This window comes from Notamacropus eugenii, chromosome 7, assembly GCF_028372415.1.
Source record: "Notamacropus eugenii isolate mMacEug1 chromosome 7, mMacEug1.pri_v2, whole genome shotgun sequence".
Lineage (NCBI taxonomy): Eukaryota > Metazoa > Chordata > Mammalia > Diprotodontia > Macropodidae > Notamacropus > Notamacropus eugenii.
This window is the reverse complement of record NC_092878.1, coordinates 31,703,613-31,725,677: the sequence shown is the minus strand read 5'-3', so window position 1 is coordinate 31,725,677 and position 22,065 is coordinate 31,703,613. Positions and strand designations below refer to the sequence as shown.

The 22,065-nt window shown below is 40.0% G+C and overlaps 1 protein-coding gene and 1 long non-coding RNA gene across 20 annotated transcripts in view; one reads left to right on the top strand and one right to left on the bottom strand.

The window, feature by feature from the left end:
* The window catches only part of LOC140513814 (neuroendocrine protein 7B2-like), a 66,613-nt gene that overhangs the window by 11,713 nt on the left and 32,835 nt on the right, over window positions 1-22,065 (top strand). For 5 of the 19 annotated variants that reach the window (XM_072623834.1, XM_072623825.1, XM_072623831.1 and 2 more), the window contains one exon: window positions 20,236-20,445. The exons of the other annotated variants lie outside the window; for them this stretch is intronic. In XM_072623834.1, the coding sequence (XP_072479935.1) occupies window positions 20,394-20,445 (52 nt within the window). In that variant the 5' untranslated portion in view covers window positions 20,236-20,393. The remainder of the gene's footprint in view (window positions 1-20,235; window positions 20,446-22,065) is intronic. 19 annotated transcript variants of the gene reach the window in all.
* LOC140513849 (uncharacterized) lies at window positions 507-20,236 on the bottom strand. Its single transcript, XR_011970390.1, has 2 exons — window positions 17,126-20,236; window positions 507-15,082 (listed from the first exon to the last, which is right to left on the bottom strand). It is a non-coding gene; the product is annotated as an uncharacterized lncRNA (long non-coding RNA).

Sequence of the window (22,065 nt, the reverse complement as noted above, 5' to 3'; positions counted from 1 at the left end):
GCTCTATTTCCACATCAGTCAAAGACTAAGGAATTTCTGTTCCTTGAATGTCTTGTAAGGAACCTCTGTCAAAGTTGGCTGTAAGCCAACCTTCAAAATTACATTTTGTTGGTACAGCCACAGTCAGCTAACATTTATTAAGTACCTACTGTGTGCCAGGCACTAAGCACTGCTTTAACATAAGACACATGGAGTAATGAGTAAAAGGAAACATTCAGTCATATGTTCTAATACCTTGTCAATCACTTCCAGACAGTTTTTGATCTCCAAATGGTTTTCCCTCAATACCCACCACCATTTTCTTTTTTTCAGGCCAACCCTCTTTCCTTCTATACTATACCTTATATTTCTTTAGAGGTTTTCTCCCATGAAATCCAAAGGCATTTGTAGCTATTAATTCATTGATTCTCACAATGTCCATGTCAAGCAGGTGGGAGGTCAATGTCACGCCATATTATTTCCCAAGTTAATGCATTTAAAAGTATATTGTTGTTATTCAGTTGGATGGGATTGTTCCCCCCCCCCCCCCCCCCGAATTCTTCATATTCCTCATTTCTTGTTGATGTTCACTTGTGTTTGACTGTTCGGGACTCCATTTGGGATTTTTGTGAGAAAGATATTGGAGGAGTTTGCCATTTTCTTCTCCAGCTCATTTTACAGATGAGGAAACAGGATTAAGTAACTTGCCCAGGATCACACTGCTAGTGTCTGAGGCCAGATTTGAACTCAGGGAGATGAGTCTTCGTGACTCCAGGACCAACACTACCCACTGCATCACCTAGTTTCACTGTAGGGCATATATATACCAAAGGGAGGTAAATTAAGTCAAACAAAAAAAATCAATAAGGATTTATTAAGTGCTTATTATCTGCTGGGGATACAAAGAAAGGCAAAAAGTAGTCTCTGCTATTGAGTAGTACATAACCTAGTGGAGGAAACAATATACAAACAACTGTCTACAAGTAAATAAATATGATAAATTGTAGGTAATCTCAGAAGGAAGGCGCTGGTAACAAGGGAGCCGGGCAAAGGCTTCTTGCAGAAAGTTGAGACTTGAAGGAAGTGGGGGATGCTGGGAGGCAGAGAAAGGGAAGGAGTCATGGGGGACAGCCAGGGAAGGTGCATGGAGCTGGGAGGTGGAGTGTTTTGTTAAAAAAAACCCAAAAAACCTCAGCAAGATGGGCATTGTCCTTGAACTGTAGGACAGATGGAGAGAAGGAGACTAGAAAGACAGGAAAGGGCCAGGTTATGAAAAATGCTTTCTTTATGGTCCATTAAATTTGCTATTTCTTAAAAAAAAGTTTTTATTGAGGTCTTTTTCTACCACATCACCATGGTTTCCCCTAGTATCCTTTCCCCTCTCCCTTCCAGAGGAACAAAGGAAGGAAATATGCTGGGGTTTTTGAATATAATAAAGAAAATAACCAAAAAAAAAATCAACGTAACAGATCAATACCTTGAAAAAGTCTGAAAATGTGCAACATACAGTTCTTATGTACCTCTATGGCCAAGATCAAAAAACATTTCTGTTACACTAAGGATTTGGATTAGATGACCTCTGGGCTCTCTGAGCCTATGAACCTCTCCAGACTTGGTCCTGGCCTTCAAATGACAGATGTGTAGTCATATCTGCTAGATTTCTTTTTTAAGGACCATACCTTAAACCCAAATCACTCTGGCTCTCATTAACTGTCCCACCATAGGTTCCAGCTCAAGTCTCATTTGGTCTTTGGGCTCTGATGGCTCTGAGTGAGTATAAATTGCAATGGTCTCTGTTTTGGCCAGAAACCCTGACAGTCTTCCCCTCCCAAATTGATTTTTTTTGCTTTGGGTAGGTAAAAGTGGCCTTTCTTTGCCTCATTTCTCACCTAGCTTTAATCACTGAATGGATGTTGCTTGAGTCAGAGACCTGGGAAAGACCTTAGCTTAAAAAAGGCCAAGGTCTCCTATTGCATTGGGGCCATCCCTAGTCTTCCTGATCTATGTCTTGCCACTTGCACCCAGATGTCTCTGGAGGGGAGAGAGAGGCTGGTTATTTTGTACAGCCCTGCCCCAGTTAACAATTCACTTGCAAGTCATGATGTCATGGTTGTCTTTAAGAATGAAAGACAATCAACCTACTACGTTAAGCTCTGGGAATACAAACACGATGAATGAAATAATCCCTCTTCTCAAAAAGTTTATGCTCTAATGAGAGAGACAACAAATACACACACACATATAGACACATATATACATACATACTGAGAATAATAAAGAGAATGAAAACAAAGTAGTTTAATATAAAGTAGAGAGGGAGGGGTGGTGGTGCTAGAATGTGGAAAGACCATGTAAAAGGTCTTCAGCGATGTCTTGAAGGAAGAGAGGAATTTTGTAATGTAGAGATAAGTAGGTATTATATTCCAGGCATGAAGGATAACCATGAAGGAGAAGGAGATCATTGTGAGGAATAAAGTGGCCTCAATTTTCCAGGCAAAGTATGGGAGGCTTGAGAGAAGAAAAGGTTTGGAATAGCTTCTCTGGAATTGTGAGTTGGGAATTCAGTTAGGAAGGAATTAAATCATAACAGTAGTCAGCATTTATATAACACTTTAAGATGTACAAAGCATGGTAAATATTTCATTCATTTTATCCTCACAAAAACCCTGGGAGGCAATTGTTTGCATTTTACTAAAGACAAAGCAGAGGCAGACAAATTAAGTGACTTACCCAAAGTCTCTGAGCTAATCAGGAAGACTCATTTTCCTGAGTTCAAATATGGCTGTGTGACCCTGGGTAAGTCATTTGATCCTGTTTGCCTTGGTTTCCTCATCTATAAGTGATCTGGAGAAGGAAATGGCAAACCACTCTATTATCTTTGCCAACAAAACCCCAAATGGGGATCACGCAGAGTCAGATCTGACTGAAAAATGACTTAACAACAACACAGCAACACTCTTCTGTCTAGTTACCTCCTAATAATGATAATAACTATGCCACAATTATATATACCATATATATACACACATATGTGTGCATATATGTGTATGTAGGTGTGTATATATGTGTATGCACACATACATATTCAAATACACACCAGTAGGTAGGTGCTATTATGATCCCAATTTTAAAGGTGAGGAAACTGAGACACAGGTTAAGTGACTTGCCCAGGATCATACAGGTAAGTGTCTGAGACAAGATTTGAACTCAGGTCTTCCGAATTCCATGTTTAACTCCCTATTCTCTGTACCACTAGCTGCCAGTGAGGGTCCAGCTGAAGCTAGATAACACAAATTTATAGTGAATCCAGTTGGTTTCCCTTGCATTATGAGAAATCATTGAGAAAATGACACAGTCATTTGGAGCTCACAAAGAGGGAGCTGCAATTCTCGATTTCACCACAAGAGGACAGCAGCTGCATCTTATTTGTAGGTAAGAGGAAAGCCACACAAAGTGAACCGGTCAGGCACTGTACATTTGGAGGCCCTGTGGGTCCCTGGGAAGCCTCAGCTGATTTTTGTTTTCAGAGGACCAGAAAAATCACCCTATTTCCAGGTCATCTGTGGTGTGGTGAACCCTAAGATCTAATAGGACTGGATCACAGGTTTTACAGTTGAAATGGAAACTGATATTTGTTTGGTCCTTTAGGTCATCCTGGACCCACCATTCTCTATGTGCCCCTCCAGTTAGCTCTCCATCCTTTCCTCTGCCACTGAGCTCAGAGGATGTGCCAGGGCCACTCTGGACCGAAGCAAACTGCTTCATTAGAGCTACACTAGGAATACAAGAACGAAATGCCTTCATCCTTTCTTCCTCTATGTTGCGTATCAGCTTGCATGTATGAGCTGGAGCTGTTTCCCTAGCATTATTTTAAGTACGTAACAGTGGTGACTTTTACATTTTTCGTCTGTGTAACTTTTCAGCTTTATACTGTATAAGATAATGAAATCCTGCTTCTAAAGCCTAGAAAATGTCCTTTTTTTCTGCTTGCGTTATTATTAAAATTTTGGATAAACTGGATAAGATGACATCTAAAGTCTCATGATTCTGGTCAGACCATGGAAAGGCTCATGTGAGTTGCTCATTTTATACTTGAAGTCTAACCACCATTGTACTTCTGAATTTCCAGATAAAATGACTGTTTGAATGAGAAAGTCAGGGACCTGTGTGTTTTAAGAAGAATGATTGATTTTAACATGGAAGTGATAACCTTCACTTTTTGCCATATCACTAAGTGCCCATACTTATTGGTTACACACCAATGTGAACAAGATTGATCCTGGCAAAATTGTGAAGTGAGCAGAGCTGGTCTACTTTGGTAATTCTCTCATATCTAGACTCTTGAAGACACTTACTTGGCTCTGCCTTTTGGAGTAATTCATTGGCAAGTAACAGTAATTCCCAAATAAATCAGTGGATTATGTTTATTCCTCTGTAGTAGCATTAGCATATATGAGAAATACTTCTGGGAAAAGGGTTTTGATTTGAATAATTTAGGGAAAGTAGATATAGAAGGCCCTATAACCTAACTACTCCTTGGCTTGTGCTAAGTGAGGCAATCTTTCTGGGTCTCAGTGATCCCTTGGGGAAACTGGAATAATCATGTACAACTTTTTGTATTGGAACATTGTTTCCCAGACCATATTTCCCAGAATCCTGGTATTCCAAATGATTCAGAAAGGAGTTCAGGGAGAAAATTTCCAATGTCAGCAATATTTCCAGGCCCCCCTCCCCCCAAAAAATTTGCTATAAAGTATTGCATGTACTTAAAACTTTTACGTGTGCCATTTTTAAAATGTGAAAAGGGTTTAAGTTTTTTCTTTCTTTCTTTCTTTTTTGTGCTTTAAAATTTCCAACACTTTATCTTTGGAGTTTTGTATTGTATACATTTACCATGACCCTTGTCCAGCATTTCTTGGTTCTGTCCATATATTTCAAGCTGAAAATCTGTGATATAATTAAGTGTGGAAACCCCTGTCCTGCAGAAACAACTGGCAAAATGGGAACATTTTGTGTAAATAAATTATTATTCATAATATTCTAATAGAGTAGTAAAAATGATTTTAGTTGCTTGGTTGCCAACGAACTCCTTTCTAAGGGGATATACCCCAATTATCCAAATCAAGGAGAAAGTTTAATGTGAATAATATAAAACAATAGATACTCCCTAGTTCATTTTGGAATGCAGACACAAATTCACTCAGGCTCAAATCCTCTGTGCCCAAGTCTGATTTCACTCCCAGCTCAGGGCTAGTTGGGTAATAGGGCTGAGGCAGGAAGCCCATGTTTTCCCAGATAATCTCCAACAATGAATGCAGACGGATATAGGAGGACTCCAGCTTACCAATGGGTTGTGTTCCCAAAATCCATTTCTAAGTGGTTTGGAACTCAGAATGGATTTTTCCATAAAATCAGTATATAATGTGTGTGTGGGGGGAGGGGGGGGAGGGTTGGGATGTGGGAGAGGAAGGGGGGATAGAGTTGAGAAAGTACAAAGATAAATGTTTTTTTTTCCTAAATATCAGCAAAAATCAGCATCAGCAGTAGGAAGACCTCTGTCTTCACTAAAACAGAAGTATCTTCATTTAAAACAATGAAGATGACCATGGTAGATACCTATGGTGGTCATACAAATCCTTGTTTCATCCTCTGATAGGTGTTGCAATTCAAAGGATCCCTGGACAAATTTATCTCTTTGCATCTACCAAGGACTCTTTTACGATCTTAATTCATGGGACCTTATTAGAAGAGTGCCTTTGATGTTGCATTTTGATCTAGAGTTTCACATGTTTTTTTCATAATCAACAAATGGCAATCAATGAGATCTTATGTTCCTTAGACAAATTTTGGTTCCTTATGTTTCCTATAGTCAGTCTAGATTGAGTGTTTCAAAAAAATGTGCCCGTTCCCATCTCATATTTTCATCAAGCGTACTTTTCATAGTATGTAGATCATTCTCACAAAGATTTTATAAAGATGAGAAAACAAGCATTTGGGTCAGTAGTTACTGATGTCTTAATTGCTCTATAAAAATAATACCATTTGTGATACCTCCTCTCTTCCCTAGGTCATTTGGTATTTTCAGTGCTTTCTGATATTTTCAAAAATGATCCCTAGGTTCTTGCAAAATTGTGTTACCAACAACATAAGCCTCTTTTGTGCATACTTTGTTTTGGTGAAACTTGTATTGTTTTCATCTCTGTAGTGTCAATTTTATTTTCTTATAGAGCATGGCAAGGGCTGAATTCTGCGTTTTCATGATCAGCAATGATGAAAATGATTGGCCATAGAAATGTTGACAGATCTGTTCCATTTTTTTGTCTGTTTCTTTTTCTTCTTCCAGTTTCAAACTTTCTACATATTCCTATTCATTGTTCTTCACTGTTTTGTGAAATGATCCTGCTTAGAATTAACACCTGTGCAAGTCACAAATCTTGAAATATTAAAGAAGGGTAATAGTGTAGTTTGTATCCCCGAACCTATTCAATTTGACATTGAGAGGGAGCTAGTTAGAATTGTGATAGGTAGCTGTTCGATATACTGGGTGATACTCTGGACTAGAGTAAGGAAGACCTGAATTCAAATCCTACCTCAGATACTTACTAGCTATGTGACCCTGGGCAACTCACTAAACTACTCTCAGCCTCAGTTTTCTGACTTGTTAAATGAGGATAATAATGGTTTCTATTACATTGGCTTGAAATGAGGATCCCATGACATAGCATATATAAAGTGCATGGCAGACCTTAAAATGCTATATAAATGTTAGCTGCTATTATTATTAGTTAGAGCAAGTCAGCTTGGAATGAACACTATTTCATATCTGCATAAATCCCTCACTTAGTGCATATTCATTCAGTGTTCATTATTTTGACAGGCATCGATCAAGCTCATATTACATGTAAAACTATCTGCTAGGTGTTGAGTATTCATTTAAAAAATGACATACTCTCTTTGCTCAATGAATTTATAGCCTGAGCGGGAGGGGATAACCTGGAGGTGAATAAATACAATGCAGAGTAAACGTGCAAAGGAGGTAACTATTTGAAGTATTTTGACAAGATCACTTTCAACTGGGAGGATCAAGAAAGTTGATACCTGTACTGATTCTATAAGAGAAAGGAGGAGGAAAGAATTTAAATAGGTGGAAATGAGAAGGCAGCGTATGCCAAAACTGTCTGCATTTGTGTGCAAGATAAGAGCAAGGTAATGTGGGTATTGGAGAGCTGACTGCTCTGGAACCCCAGCTCCCTTCCATCTACTTGGGTTGGTATAATCCTTCTCTGTTTGGGAGGTAACAGTAGTAACCCTAGGATTGGTGGAAAACCACATGCAGGTTTGTTTACATGATCTTTTAGGGGGAGATTTGTTCATTAGGAAATGCACAGACAAACTTACTTCTTAGATCAAATTGGTACAAATGCCTTGAGTTCCATAGCTCAGGAAGAAAGTTATTGGAGTAGGCTGAAGAGATTTGAAAGATCACAAGCTTGGCCCCAGAGTTATAAAATTAATCCTTGCCCCTAAGTTGTAGTGTTCCTTGGGACTCTAGTGTGAGAAGGAGGGAGTGCACAGGGGAGATGCCAGTGTATTAACCAAGGCACTAAAATTAATTGTATAGTAGTGTAGAGAGCCTGCAAGTCAAGAGACCTCAGTTCAAGTGCTCATTTAGCCATTAACTAGGTGGGTCATACTAGTCCAATTATTTAATATCTCTGTATCTTTTTGCTCCTGTATAAAGTAGCAACAGTTCTTATGTACCTACATCATACTCTTGTCACAGGGTGTACAGGATGTTCAGGGAGGACAGACACCTCTGAGGTGAGGGATTGTCAAACCCTTTTCAGGGCTGCTTATCCACCTCTGGTATCCACCTCTTACCCAACTCTCACGTGCAGCTTCCATGACTCTGTGTTGACCACACTGGTCTGAGAGCCAGAAGCCAGAGGGAGGCTCTTCTGAATCCCTGAGTTCCTAATTTTTGTCTTCTGATCTTGTTGCTTGATAGGGTGCCTTACTGAGTGGCAGGTGCTCAAGGAAATTGAGAATGTCATTCCATCAGTCAGCCAGCAGGCATTTACTAAGTACATACTACTGTTCTGAGGAATACAAAGAAAAAATTAAAAAGCAGTCCCTAACATAAAAAAGTTCACATTTTTATGGGGGAGATAAACATGTACACAAATGGGTACCTACAGGATACAGAACATATGGAATTAATCATTGAGGGGGGAGACATTAGCAGTTGGGGAGGTCAGGTAAGTAGGGAAGTTATTTGCTAGATGAACCTGAAAAAGAACAAAGCCAATCATATGAACAGATTTGGCTCAGCCTAGGTAAAGGAATGATGCTTACTGTAAGGTTAAAATGACCTTAGAGTATTAGGACTTTCTGGTTCTAATCATAATTAAGTTTTATCATTCCAGTAGTGGTTCTCCTTTGGTACTCTGTTAACATCATCCTTCTCCTGGGCCTTTTCACAGAGATTGTGACTGATATAGCTACCAGATGCTAGACCTGTTGAAGCCTGTGAAAGGCAATCTACCAGTTTTCTGGTGATTTTTGAAGATTTTTGATTGTTTATCAACAAGTCATATTGTCTCTTAAGGCGAGCAACCAACATTAACTTCCCAAATATCAGCAATAGACAGGAGAATTGGGGCAAATCTTTTGCTGAAAATGAGCATAAGATATCTGCCCCTGGAACCTAACTGTGGAGTTTCTCTATCTTCTCCCCTGCCTCTTTTTAATTTCAATCCACAGTGAATCATGAGAAGGACCGTTTGCTGAGGGCCATTCAAACTCTGAATAGTAGCTGGTCACTGAAGTGTGCAAAAATGTGGCAGTGCTAAAGGTGCTATTGTCTTAAAATAAGGGAAGAATAAGGCCAAGCAGTTGTCCTGACAGTAAATGATACTTTATAATCATATTAGAAGGATTTCTGTGTGTATGCGTTCAGCAGAATGTTTGGCAGTTAGCTTCCATTTAACTAGATTTATATATAGCACACAGGAGTCTTTTAAGTGCCTTCGTTTTTTTTATGGGACAAGCTTTGGTGCCGAGGGGTCTGGTCTAGGGACAAGCAGAGACTCCCTGCATTAAGAGAGTGGTCAAGTTATCCATCTCAAGGTCCAGGATTACAATAGGATCTATGGCAATGTCCCAAATGCAGCTTATCTAGACCAGTCCTCCTGACTTCCCTCAAACCTGGCCTGTAGCCTGGGACAAGCCAGGCAAACTCTCTGGGACTCAGTGACCCTATTTGGTGAATGGGAATAGTGCCATGCAACCTGATCTCCTTGAGAAGTTGCCAGTAAAAATGACTGGCAAACACAAAGGAAAACAGGAAAATGTCATACAAATACTTGCTGTTATTATTAGTAATATTTGCATAGCTTTTCCTCTGAGGCTTCACACAGTGCTTTGTTCTTCCATTCTCTAATGCCATTTTCAAGTAATATTTCTGTATCATAATCATCTTTGTGTTTAATCCTCTACAGTTCTTTAGAAGATTCCCTCTCATTCCAAGCTGAAATTTCCCTTGGCATCATCCACAGTCAGTTTTTAGTACCTGCTAAGCCCCAGGAGTCATCCTGCCATCTTTCTGGCATGATGGTTGTGTCAACATGCTTCCAGGAAGGATTTTCTAAACTTTGTATCTCTTTCAATTGCTAGCATACAATAAGTGCTTAATATATTACACCATAAAACAGGGTAAGAGCCAGATGACCACTTGTCAGGGGTAAAAAAGGCAGTAATGTGCAAGAGACTACTTTGATTGGGTCATCAAATGGCACTGTTGGCCCCTGACAACTTGATAGGTTGTATGGATGTAGGGAGTATGGGAGTCTACTGGAGGAGAAAGGGTAGAATAAAGCTTATCATGGATGATGAGAAGACATATAGCATTTGTATATGCCCATGATATTCCTAAGGCAGATGTATGTCTTCTCAACTTGGGCAGGGGCTCAGACTGTAAATGCCAGCCATTCCCAGTGGCTAGCATGTTATTATTGTGCAGCATTTTAGTTGTGTCCAATTTTCCTAGCTTCATTTGGGGTTCCCTTGCCAAAGATACTGGAGTGGTTTACCATTTCCTTCTCCAGTTCATTTTGAAGATGAGGAAACTGAGGCAAACAGGGTTAAGTGACTTGCCCAGGATCACACAACTAGTAAGTGCCTGATGCCAGATTTGAACTCAGGAAGATGAGTCTTCCTGACTCCAGGCCTGGCACTTTATCTACTGCACCACCCAGCTGCCTTTGGGTAGTATAGACTTTTGCTAATTGTGGGTCGTTACTTAGTGTTACTTACTGATTAGAGTTATATTACTGGGAAATACTGCTCCTCTCAGGAAGATAAGTCAAATAGATGATCTTCAAGGGTCCAGCACTGCCAGGAGTGGCTGGAAAATAAATGAAAAGTGATTGGCCTAAGGTATAGTTAAAGAGTGATGGAAAGAGGAATGCTTTCTCTGAATATGGGTTTGGAGAAGAACTCTTGCCTAAGGAACCACGGTTGCTGACGTGTTCTATACAAAACTTTTTTTAGCTTTGAACCATATGAAAGCTCTTGTGTGAGAAGGAAGGATTATGTTTTGGTTGTTTCTATCACGTTTGCATACTTGGGCTCCACTCATTGGCAGTGTGTCACCTTTGAATCAGAAGGACAGCAACGTATATCAGTGGGTAGCAAAATCAATGACTTGGTCTTCTTTAATGTATAGGTGGCAAGTGTTTATCACATAGGTGCCATATCTGTATGTGTGTAGGAGAAACAGCATTGGAACCAAAGTCAAAGAATTGGAATTATAATCCTGGCTTTGCCATGGGCTGGAGCTGGGCCTTAGGCAAGTGGTTTAGCTTTCTCTGCATCTGTTTTCTCATCGGTAAGATGGAAATAATACAGTCCTACCAACTCCTATTGAATTGTAGTGAAGATGCAACGGGAATGTATATGACAGTGCTCTGAAAAGCATGCTACTATCCATTCGTTTTTCAGCTGTTGTCCAATTCTTCATGACGTCATTTAGGGTTTTCTTGCAAACATACTGGAGTGGTTTGCCATTTCCTTCTCCAACACATTTGACCAATAAAGAAACTGAGGCAAACAGAGTTAAGTGACTTGCCCAGAGTCACACAGCTAGAAAAGTGTCTTAGGTCAGATTTGATCTTAGGAAGAACAATGTTCCTGACTCCAGACCAACACTCTTACCTACTGTGCCACCCTGCTCTAAAAAGTACACATTACTATACAAAAGCCAATGAATTAGAATAAAATGATAAGTGAATGTTAGGGATAAAAATTATCCTAGAGTACTCCATCTACCTTATTTTACTGATGGACAAATTGAGGCTTAGGAAAGTTAAGTGATTTGACTAATGTCACATGAATAGTTGGTGGCAGGTTGAGGACTAGAATGCAGAATGTGAGAGCTGATGGGACCAACCCCACCTGGTTTCAACAGTTGGGAAACTGAGGCTCAGCACTTACCCAAGGTAATAGTTATTTAGTAGCAGCTTGTCTTACTCCACATCCAATATATTTTCTGTTCTTTTGCACCATGAAGCACATAAGGCAGCTAAATGGAATACTGGAAAGAGCACTGGGTTCTGAACCAGGAAGGTATCTTTGTGAGTTCAAATCCGTTCTTAGAAACCTTTTTGCTGTGTGACCCTGAGCAAGTCACCACCCTGTTTGCCTTAGTTTCCTCATCTATAAAATGAGCTGGAGAAGGAAATGGCAAATCACTCCAGTATCTTTGCCAAGAAAATCTCAAACGGAGTCACAGAGAGTCAGACTGAAAAAAGACTGAAAAATGACTTAATAACATAGCACATATAAACTTGGGGCTCCCTCTCAACCCTGACTTAAAGGTCCAGAAGGTGCCTGTAGGTTGCTTTTCAGAGTCTAGGGGTAGCCCTAAGGTGTTGGGGCTGTTTTCTAATGCTATGGCTTATGAGCACTACTGTTATGTTTCTTACCATGATGATCAGTTGTTATTAATTAACCCTTTTAGAAAAAGGGTTTTCTTTTACAAAGTTAGTAGATAGTAAGAACAGTTGGTAGAAAACAGCCTTCCCCCAAAGTCTGCGATACACTTTTCCATCACTACATACAGAGTCCAGGATACAAAGCAGATTCAGACTCTAGAACACATGGCAAAGGAGTAACTCATAGTTCCTGAAAATTCTGTAATTCTGAAGGTGATTCCTTTAGGTGAAGTATAGTTTTTCTGCTGGAATCTTTGTAGACCTTTGAATCTATTTCCTCATCATGTTCAGTCTTGCCCTTGACTTTCAACACAGACGTTGTCACCAGCCAATCCTGGGGCACTTCTAGGATGTTGATGGTAAGTGGTAAGGTGGAAAATCTAAAATCTTTGGGTCTTTTGCAGCTTGAAGGGGGGTACTCCTTCAGCTGGGGTGGGAGGAGACCTAGGCCACAGATGAAATGTTCTTCTCCCTCCAAGTCCAAGTGATTCCTTTTTATCTCTTCCTCTTCTTCCTTGTCATATATTCAAGTATTCAGGTTCTAAAGTAACTCTCTGGTAGTATGTAGGTCCCACAAGGTGTTGCCAAGTCCCTCATTCAAATAGAACCATCTTCTCGTAGCATCTAGTTGAAATGTCTTTGATTTAAGGAGGTGTCCAGTCCTTATTCACACCTAGCTCTGGTTGACTGATTCTATGAAAAAGTGTTGTCATTATCATTAGATCTCCTAATTTCCATCCAGATTCTTTTTCCATCATGCCATTGTGTTTTGTTTTGTTTTTTTTTAATTCTAAAAGCTCGAAAGAATGTTAGAAGTTCATCTAGCCCAGTTAGGCTAGTTGACAGGAAAATTAGCAACTTATATTTGTATGGTGCTTAAGGCACACAAAGGGATCTCATTACCTTGAGGTATGTAGTTTAAATCTATCCTTATTTTATATATAAGGAAACTGAGAGTCACATAACAATTGGCTTTCTCATTCCCATAGCTAATTCATATGTTGAATCCCAGAATTGAAAGGGACATACAGGCCATCTCAATTCTGTCCACAATTTCTCTGACAGGTAGTAATATAGCCTCAATTTGAAGACCTCTATGAAAAGGAATTTCCTTTATGCCAAAAGAGATATGGAACTGTGTATACCTTTTGTCTCAGCAATACCATTATTTACTTTGTTTCCCAAGGTGATCAGGGAAAAAGGAAAAGAACCTATGTTTCCAAATATTTATAGCAGCTCTCTTTGTAGTGGCAAAGAACTGGAAATTGAGGGGATGCCCAGCAGTTGGGGAATGGCTAAACAAGTTGTGGTTTATGATTGTGATGGAATACTACTGTACTGTAAGAAATGATGAGAGGTTGATTTTTAGAAAAACATAGAAAGATTTCAGTGAACAGAAGCAAGAGAATGTTGTACGCAGAAACAGCAATAATTGTTCGAAGAATAACTGTGAATGACGAAAGTTATTCTGAGTATTACAGATACTCAAATCAACTACAAAAGACCTCTATGAAGAAAGATACTAACCACCTCCAGAGAAAGAGCTCATAAATGATTCTGCATAGTTAGATTTTACATATCTATATATCTATATATGCGTGTGTGTGTACATATATATGAATTTATTTGTACGTGTATATGTACATACATACATATGCATATATGTAGATAGGCAGATAGATAAAAGGGTGACTTTCTTTAGTGTGTGGTAGGGAGGGAGGGCAGGAGACAGTCCTGAACTTTAAAATGTAACAAAATAATTTAATTTAAAAAAATTCTCCTGCATTTTGAAGCAGGACTACTTTTGGATGGTTCTGAATGTCAGAAATTTTTCTTTTATATCAAATTAAAATATGGAGAAAAGAGAGCAAAGCCCTGGGAGAGCAGAGTTTTCCCTGCTGGTTTCTTGCCTCTGAAACATTTGTCTCTTAATGACTCATCAGGGCATTTCCTTGTGATGACATTATGTCCTTTTTGTCCTTTAAAAGGACAAAGTTGTGTCCTTTTAACTAGCTTCCTAAAATACCTGGCATTACCCTATGCCTAGGCCACTGCTTTATTAGTATTCTTGGTGTGATGGTAGTGACAAGGATGAAATGTTTAACAGAAGTCAGGAAATGGTTTGGTTTTCCCTCCTGCCTCCCAAGTTGGACTTTGCTAAAGCAGCTCTATGGTAGGGTCTAAGCATGCAAAAGGCCAGATTGGCTTCAGGTATAGGCACCCTAGGCTGCTGTCTACATGGTGCCATTGAGGGATGTTGAACCACTCATCTCACTGAAAGCTTCTCCCTTATTCTGTGTCGGAAATTTTTATTATTCCTTGTAGGCTTTTTAAAGAAGTGAATTTTAGCCTGGTTAAAGCTTTGAGTTAAGTAGGAGGAGCTATCACATCTATTAGTCAACACATCAGAAGAAATGTGCCTTTTTAGTTAAAAATATGCAACTGCATAATGTCACAACAGAGAGCAGGTTTCTGAGAGTTATGTTGTTGCTAAGTTTGGATGGAAAGAAAGACACTGAAAACATAGGATACCCTCTGGCTGATGATGTGACTCAGTGGGATTGATACAGCATCCTTGAAGATCTGATGCCAGAGGGAGCAGGGTTCTTACAATGGTACTCAAGGGAGGAATAGCTGGTTTTAGAGTTTTTCCCAGCTAGCCAGCCCTGTGAAAGACAGCTTGGCCTCTGCTTAGGGCCTCTGCTTATACTTTAGATTGGTCTTTTCCTATTATGGGTCCTCAGTGGGAGGTGAATGTTTCCATTATCTACTAGGTTACAGTGGGAATAAATGAGATGATAATTAAAAGTGTCCCAATTGAAAGGTCCAGGTCATAGGACCCTAGAACTAGAGCTGGGAAGGACCTCAGATTGAATATTGTCATGCAGCATCCTAGTGTAATGATAAGAGCACTGGATTCAGAGGCAACTGCCCTACCTTCTAGTCTGGATCTGCCATTTACTGTCTGCTTAACCCTTTGGCAAGTTATTTAACTTCCCTGAGCCTCAGTACCCTTAGCTGTAAAATAGGGATTACGATACCTACCTTGCTTACCTCCCGGGGTTATCATGATGATTCATTGAGACAGTGTATGTCAAACCATCTGAAAACTGCAAATATAAAGAAAGTTATTGTATGAATGGTCTCTCAGTCTCAAACCCCTGAATTGAAAGAAAGTACCGGTATATTGGGCCACCAATGAATTACTTGCCTTCAATTCAAACAATCACTCTCTCTCCAAATACATGCCCTAGTTCTACTGAAATGTTTTGGATAGATATATCACACACACACGTGTGTGTGTATGCTTATGTATTTTATTTATTATATCTAGCTATCTACAACAACAACAAATCTGTATACAGTAATTTTTATTTTGGTGGATCATTATCAGCTTTCTTATGTAACAGTATTTATAAATGTGACCTTATTCAATGCCACTCCAGTTCAATTCAGCAGATGTCTATTAAGTGCCTAATAGGTACTGAGGATACAAATGTAGTCCTGCATATATGTAGATAGATAGATAGATAAAAGGGTGACTTTCTTTAGTGTGTGGTAGGGAGGGAGGGCAGGAGACAGTCCTGAACTTTAAAATGTAACAAAATAATTTAATTAAAAAAAATTCATTTTTTTTTGGAAGAATATGACATACACACACAGATACTAAGTATTTAAAAGCTTGTGCAAACTAATTTCAGGAAGGAAGGAGCTCTAACAGAGCTTGGGGTTGGTTTGTTTTTTTTTTTGCTTTCAGGTTTGCATAGCTCTTTAAATATGTATTTCCTCATTTGATCTTTATAACAGCTTTGTGTGGTGGGTGCAATCACTAGGTGCAATTTTACAAATGAGAAAACTGAGGAAGTGGAAGAGAGGGGAAAGCTGAATCAGAGCTACATAGGTATCGAGTATCTAGGGCAGGATTGGAACTCAGGTCTTCCTGTTTCAAAGTTCAGTTCAGCATTTTGTACATTGTGCCATCACATCTAGTTAACAACTGGATGGTTGAGGAAAGGCCTTAAATGGGAGATATTATTTCTGTGATATTTTGAAGGAAGTTAGGAATTCCAAGAGGCACAGGCGAGGAGAGAGTACATTCCAAACATGGAAGGTGTCAACAGGCAATCGCTGTCACAAGACAACGTGAAAAGAAAATGAACATGCATGTGTAACCCATAGGGTTCCCAGTCTTTACAGAAGTTTACATTTTTACAAAAACAGGACAAAGGGAGGAGGGGACACCAGGAAAGAGAATGACATGAAAGGGAGAACAGCAAAGGTGGAAAAAGACAAAACCACTCCCCATGAGGAGGAGCAAGGTGGGCAAAAAACCTCAGTCTTTTCCCTTGGGAACTGCTAGACTATGAAGATAGGAGGATCTGTTTATCTGTAAAGGACCCCAGCTGCACAAGCATTATCCCAGCCTGGCACAGACTGGCTGGCGCCTGTCTTGACTCTCAAGGACACAAGGAGTCCAGTTTGGGGTGCAACAACAAATTACGTAAGCTCAGGGGAAGCTTCAGGCTTGACACATTCAGAGCCTCCTGCATGTTCTGGGTTCAGTATTTCTGGAAAATATGGCAACTCAAAAAGACAAGTTCAGAGACCCCTTAACAGGGGCCATCTGTGCAAAGAGAAGGAGGCAGGAGATGGAATGTTATATACCAGGACCAGGTAGAAGGCCAGTTTGAATGTAATGGAGAATTCATGAAAGAAAGCAATATAAAATAAAACTAGAAAGGTAGTTGGGAGTCTCTGGAAGCCTCTAAAATGCTAGACTGAACATTTTGTGTTAAAGAATTAGATTCATTCCTTTTTTTCCTTTTGTCTTTATAGGTATATTTAATTTTATTGAACTCTTGTGGAAGAGAAATAACCTGAGAACTATGAACTTGTCAGTCTCTTAGTAGAACCATTTTGGCTTGTCTGTCATCAAAATCTCCCTTCCATTTGGCAGGAAAGAGGTTGGGGATCCTTACTACCATGAGAAAATAAATTTATTTTTAGTATCAGTTTTACCCTCACTCAGAACGAGTCTTGTAAAAAGCTTAAAGGATAAGGGGGAATTAAAAACCTCGGAAAGTTTCTCAGCATCTCCATAAAGGGCAGAGCCAATGACTTTAAGCAAATGGCATGAAGAGTGACTGAGTTACCTCTGATGTCATAGCCAGTTCCATCACCCAAGTGTCTCTCCCTGTTTTGAATCATGGGTTTCAAACATCCCCAAAAGCTTTCCCCCTGGTAATTCCAAAGCTCTTAACAAATCAATCCTAGGGAGAAATAAACAAATATGTAGAAGAGCAACAGGATATTTAGAGCATGGTTTTAATTAAAATTTTCATGTTTCCCTCTTGATGTCTTGTATGACCCATTAAATATATTGTTTAAATTCTCCATAAAAGTAAGTACTAATTGCATGCTAATCATCATTGTTTCCTCATTGTCCTCATTGTCAGGATCTCAAAACTCCCTAAAGAGGAGGGAGTTCAGAAGGCACTGAGACAGTCTTTCCTGATTTGGTGACACAGATCCATTGTAGCAAGCCCTTTTGGTGTTCCCTGTGCACAAACCCTGAGATAGCTTGTCTTCATAGTTCAGCACATAAGAAGACCCCTCCAGGGGAACATACGGAAGAAATATTCCCAAAGACACAAAAGACAAAACACTCAGGGATATCCAATCCCATACTCCTCCTAATGCCCCCACTACTCCTTTCTTCTTCCTAAAAGCACTGCAATGTTTGGCATGGGAAATACTGTACGGTGATAGTCATCTTTCAAACACCAACAATGCAAATTTTGCTGCTTCTTGCTCCTGTGTACTGGTTTCAAGAAACTCTAGTTTTGATAAGGGCTTAGTGTATCCTTCAAGGATATTGAATTGCAGTTGCTGACTTTTCTCCCCTCTAGCTCAGTTGCACTATTTTTTTTTGCTGTGCTAACACTAATCCCCTTTTTAAAAAATCCTGTCATCCTTGTCTGTCTCTCTCCCTCTCTCCTTCTCCTCCTTTTCCTCTCCCCTCTTAATCCCTTCCTCCTTCCCTTCCCTCCCAACACATACACCCAAAATATATGTACATCTAGATATACATCTACATATAGATATCTATTTATCTGAAGCTTTAAAATATCACTTTCTTCTGTACTTAACAATATATAATGATTGGATCATGTAGGATCCTGTAAAAAAAAGTTACAAAATGTGAAACACTTACCAGTCTTAAAAAGCTGTACTACCTGTTAGCCTGCCCAAAGTGAATGTTGCATAGAAAACTCAATAAGTTTATTTAGCCATTCTGAGTTGTGATTAGTCTCAGGCAGTCTATCTAAACAGTTACCTGAAGCATTGCCAGCTCTCATTTATCATTCAGTAGATCCAGGGGAGCAGATGGTATGATGGAGGGTCATTGCAGCTCTACAGTATAGAGATGATGCCGAGCAAGCATTAGTGGAAGGAATTTAGCATGTTTAGCCTGGAGGAGAGCAGTCAGTCTTGAAGTATTTGAAGGGAAATCAAATGGAAAGGGGATTAGAATGTTCCCTTTGGCTTTCATAGGCAGAACTGGTAGCAATAATTAACCAGTGTAAGAGAGGCAAATTTTGGCTCAACATAAGGAATAACTTTCTTATACAATCAGGGTTATTCAGAAGTGGATAAAAAAATGGGTTCTTCTTTTCTAGAGATTTTAAAAGCAGACTTTGGGTGATTAGTTGTGGGAATGTTAGAGAGGAGATTCTTTGTTTATGTGTAGTTTGGACCACATGTGATTCTCAATTTGTTGATTACCTGGGTTCATTTACCTTTCTGTTACTTCCTGACATATTCTCTTGTTAAATGAGAAAAGTGCCAACTTTGTGCCTCTTTTTTTTTCCTTTGGAGAGAATGTTCCCCATCCCAGGGCATCCACAGGAATCCCAAGGTCATAGATCTAGGAGAGATCATCAGAGGCATTCTAGACCAGTTCCCTCCTTATACTCAAGGAACCTAAGGCCAAGGGAGGTTGTGACTTGCCCTAAGTCATACAGGTAGCAAATATCAGGAGTAGGATTTGAATCCAAGTCTTCTGACTCTAAAGCCTCAGGAGGTAGGATCAGGGTCCTCAACCATCAAACAGAATGGACAAGTCTCTCCATAGTTCTTCTAATCTGAGTTACCATTCCTGGTATCTTTGTTCTTCTAATGCCCCACAGTAGTTATGATCTGCTTATCAGACCTTACTCATTCTTGCAGATCATAATACTTTACTTTGAGGGAACTAGATGGTGCAGTGTCTAGAGCACCAGTGCAGGAGTCAGGAGGACCTGAGTTCAAATCTTACCTCAGACACTTGACACTCACTTAGCTGTGTGACCTTGGGCAAGTCACTTAACCCCAACTGCCTCGTTCTGGGTCATCTCCAGTCATCCTGATGAATATCTGGTCACTGGATCCAGATGGCTTTGGAGAAGTGAGGCTGGTGACCTGCACAGCCCTCCCTCACTCAAAACAAAGTCAAGTGCAAGTCATGTCATCGTTTCTCTGATGGCGTGGTCCTCTTCAACAATGAAAGATGAATGCACACAACACTTTACTTTAGTTAGGTACTGCCAATTAAGTACTCCCCCACATCAGGTTCAGCAGAGCTACGTTGGGACTCATTCCTGGATAGATAGGAATCACATTGTAACTCTTGTATCAGAGGGCTCTCACAGCAAAAAAGAACTCAGGGTCACTTTGGGTAATCTCTCTCTCTCTCTCTCTCTCTCTCTCTCTCTCTCTCTCTCTCTCTCTCTCTCTCTCTCTCTCTCTCTCTCACACACACGCACACACACTCGCACGCACACACACTCGCACGCACACACACACACACACACACACACACACACACACACACACACCAATCTGGAAAATTACTGATGCTGCCCAGTGTGCTAACACCAACTCCCTTGACAAGCATATAGTTCACAAAGTTAAAAAAGGAAAGTTTTATTGAAAGGTGGAAGAAAAAAAAAGTAGAATTCCCAGTAGAGTTCTTGGAATATGAAGCCCCCCTTGAATGAACAAACCAGCTGTCCGAAACACCTCTGGTGTGTGACTCTTAGGCCATGGGCTCCCAACAAGAACCTCCAGTCATTCCCAAGGGCATTGTAAAATTTTAGACATTGATCTCTAAAATAGCTTTTCTTGTAGTCAGATGTAGGCAACTCCCAGCAAGTGGTATCAGGCAGCACTCAATGGCAATGCCAAGATTTTTCCTAGAGCAAATTTTTTTTTCTATCCTCAGATGTCTGCAAAGGGGAATGCCTGTAGGGTCTCCCTGCCTGGTAGGAAGTGCAGCTTTTCTTTGCATCCCTGCTGAATGGTAACAGGACCAAATTATGGACTTCCCTTCCTTGTGGCTACTCACCCTGTTCTCACAAAAGTTTCCCAGAGAGCAGGACCATGCCACTCTCTTGTCTCCAAGAGAAGTCATGTCATCTAAGAAGAGGTTCAGGTATGATGACTACAGATTTCTATGTATTTTCTCCTTTAGATACCTGAAGGGAAGTTTCCCATCCAGTGGAACATTCCTTATTTGGTCCAGGAGTTGGCAAAGCAACTTAAATTTCTCCTGAATGCTCTCTTTTAAAAGAGGCAGTAGGACATATTGGAAGTAAACTGGACCCAGAATCAGGAAGACCTGGGTTCCCATGCTGCCTCTGACATCTCCTGACTGTGGAACCTTGTGTGAAACACTTAACTTTTCAGTGCCCCATACACCTCTCAAAGACACAGCATAAGTGGCAGGGACATTTTTCCTTATTGGAAATTCACTCTACCAATGAAATAATAGATCTGATTTTTAAAATCTTCTTTTAAATCCCTCATTCTTTGATTCTGTCCCCCCCGCCCCACCCCGAGTTTCTCTTCAGTCAGTTGGACAGCATCATTCAAATCATCTGAAATTGTTACTAGCCTTAGGGCTATTGCTACATATGGTAGGAGAGATGGGTAAAGAGGAGAAGTTTCTCCAAACCAGCTATATTATTAGAGCTGGAGGTCCAGAGCTGACTGAGTTATCAGTCTCTTGCCAAGCATCTGACCCAGTCTACTATTGTCTTCCCTTTCAACTTATGTGGTTCTTTTGGATCTTAACCATTTACTTGGTCTCCTGAATATTCACTCAACAAATCCCGAAACAAAGTCCACCTGATTCTCATTTATTTGTTTATCCTCTGACTTGTGTTCTTCTGGGTGACTTGACCTTGGGTCAAGTCTGACCTGCCTTCTATGTGCTCATCCACATCTCTGACCCATGTTACCCAGGTTGCCTAGTTCCCTAATCTAAGTTTCTGATCCCTGTTTCCCAGTGCAGAAAGAGAACAATCTGCCTGGGAGTCAGTGAAATGAATATTGCCACTTGGCTTGCTTTTCTCTAGTTAATCAACATGGATTGCTTCCTATAGTCAGTAGGTAGGTAATTTTATTGTTGTTGCAGTACTGAGACATGAGGAATAACTTACAAGGAGCATTTGACCATGGAATCCCAGAATAGCCATGCAAGAGCATTTATTCTCAGGGAGGACATGGGGCTGAGGAGTGAAAAATACATTGTTCAGTTTAGGGCAAGTCATAATTTGATAGATCCCAATATTTTTGAGCAACTGTTGACTCTTACTGAATCTGAGGTCTTCTCTAACCTCCTGATAATCTGTCTTTCAGCAAATATCAAATGAGGTGAATTGTGAAAGTTCAAGCACCGAAAAGAGAGACCTTGGCCGCCGTGTACAAACATCTTTGGGCACCATACAAACTGCCAAATTGACACCTCATTGCAGACGGCAAATAAAGTTAAATTAAGTGACTGAGGGGACTTTAACAAATTACCTATTCAAAATTGCTTTTGCAAAGCTTACCAAATTCATGGCAGCCCTGAAAGTATCTCCCTGCAAAAAAATTTTCCCCCTCTTGGTCTTGTGGCTGCTGCAGGAAAATTAGTAAAATCCACAGAATAACATTTGAACTTTTGCAAATGAGTAAACAGCCAAAATAAACAGCACTTCGGAAAAAACACACATTTTCTCTCTTTTAAGAGCAGGCTGTGCCTCAGCAAAATACCTTAAAAGTGAACTAA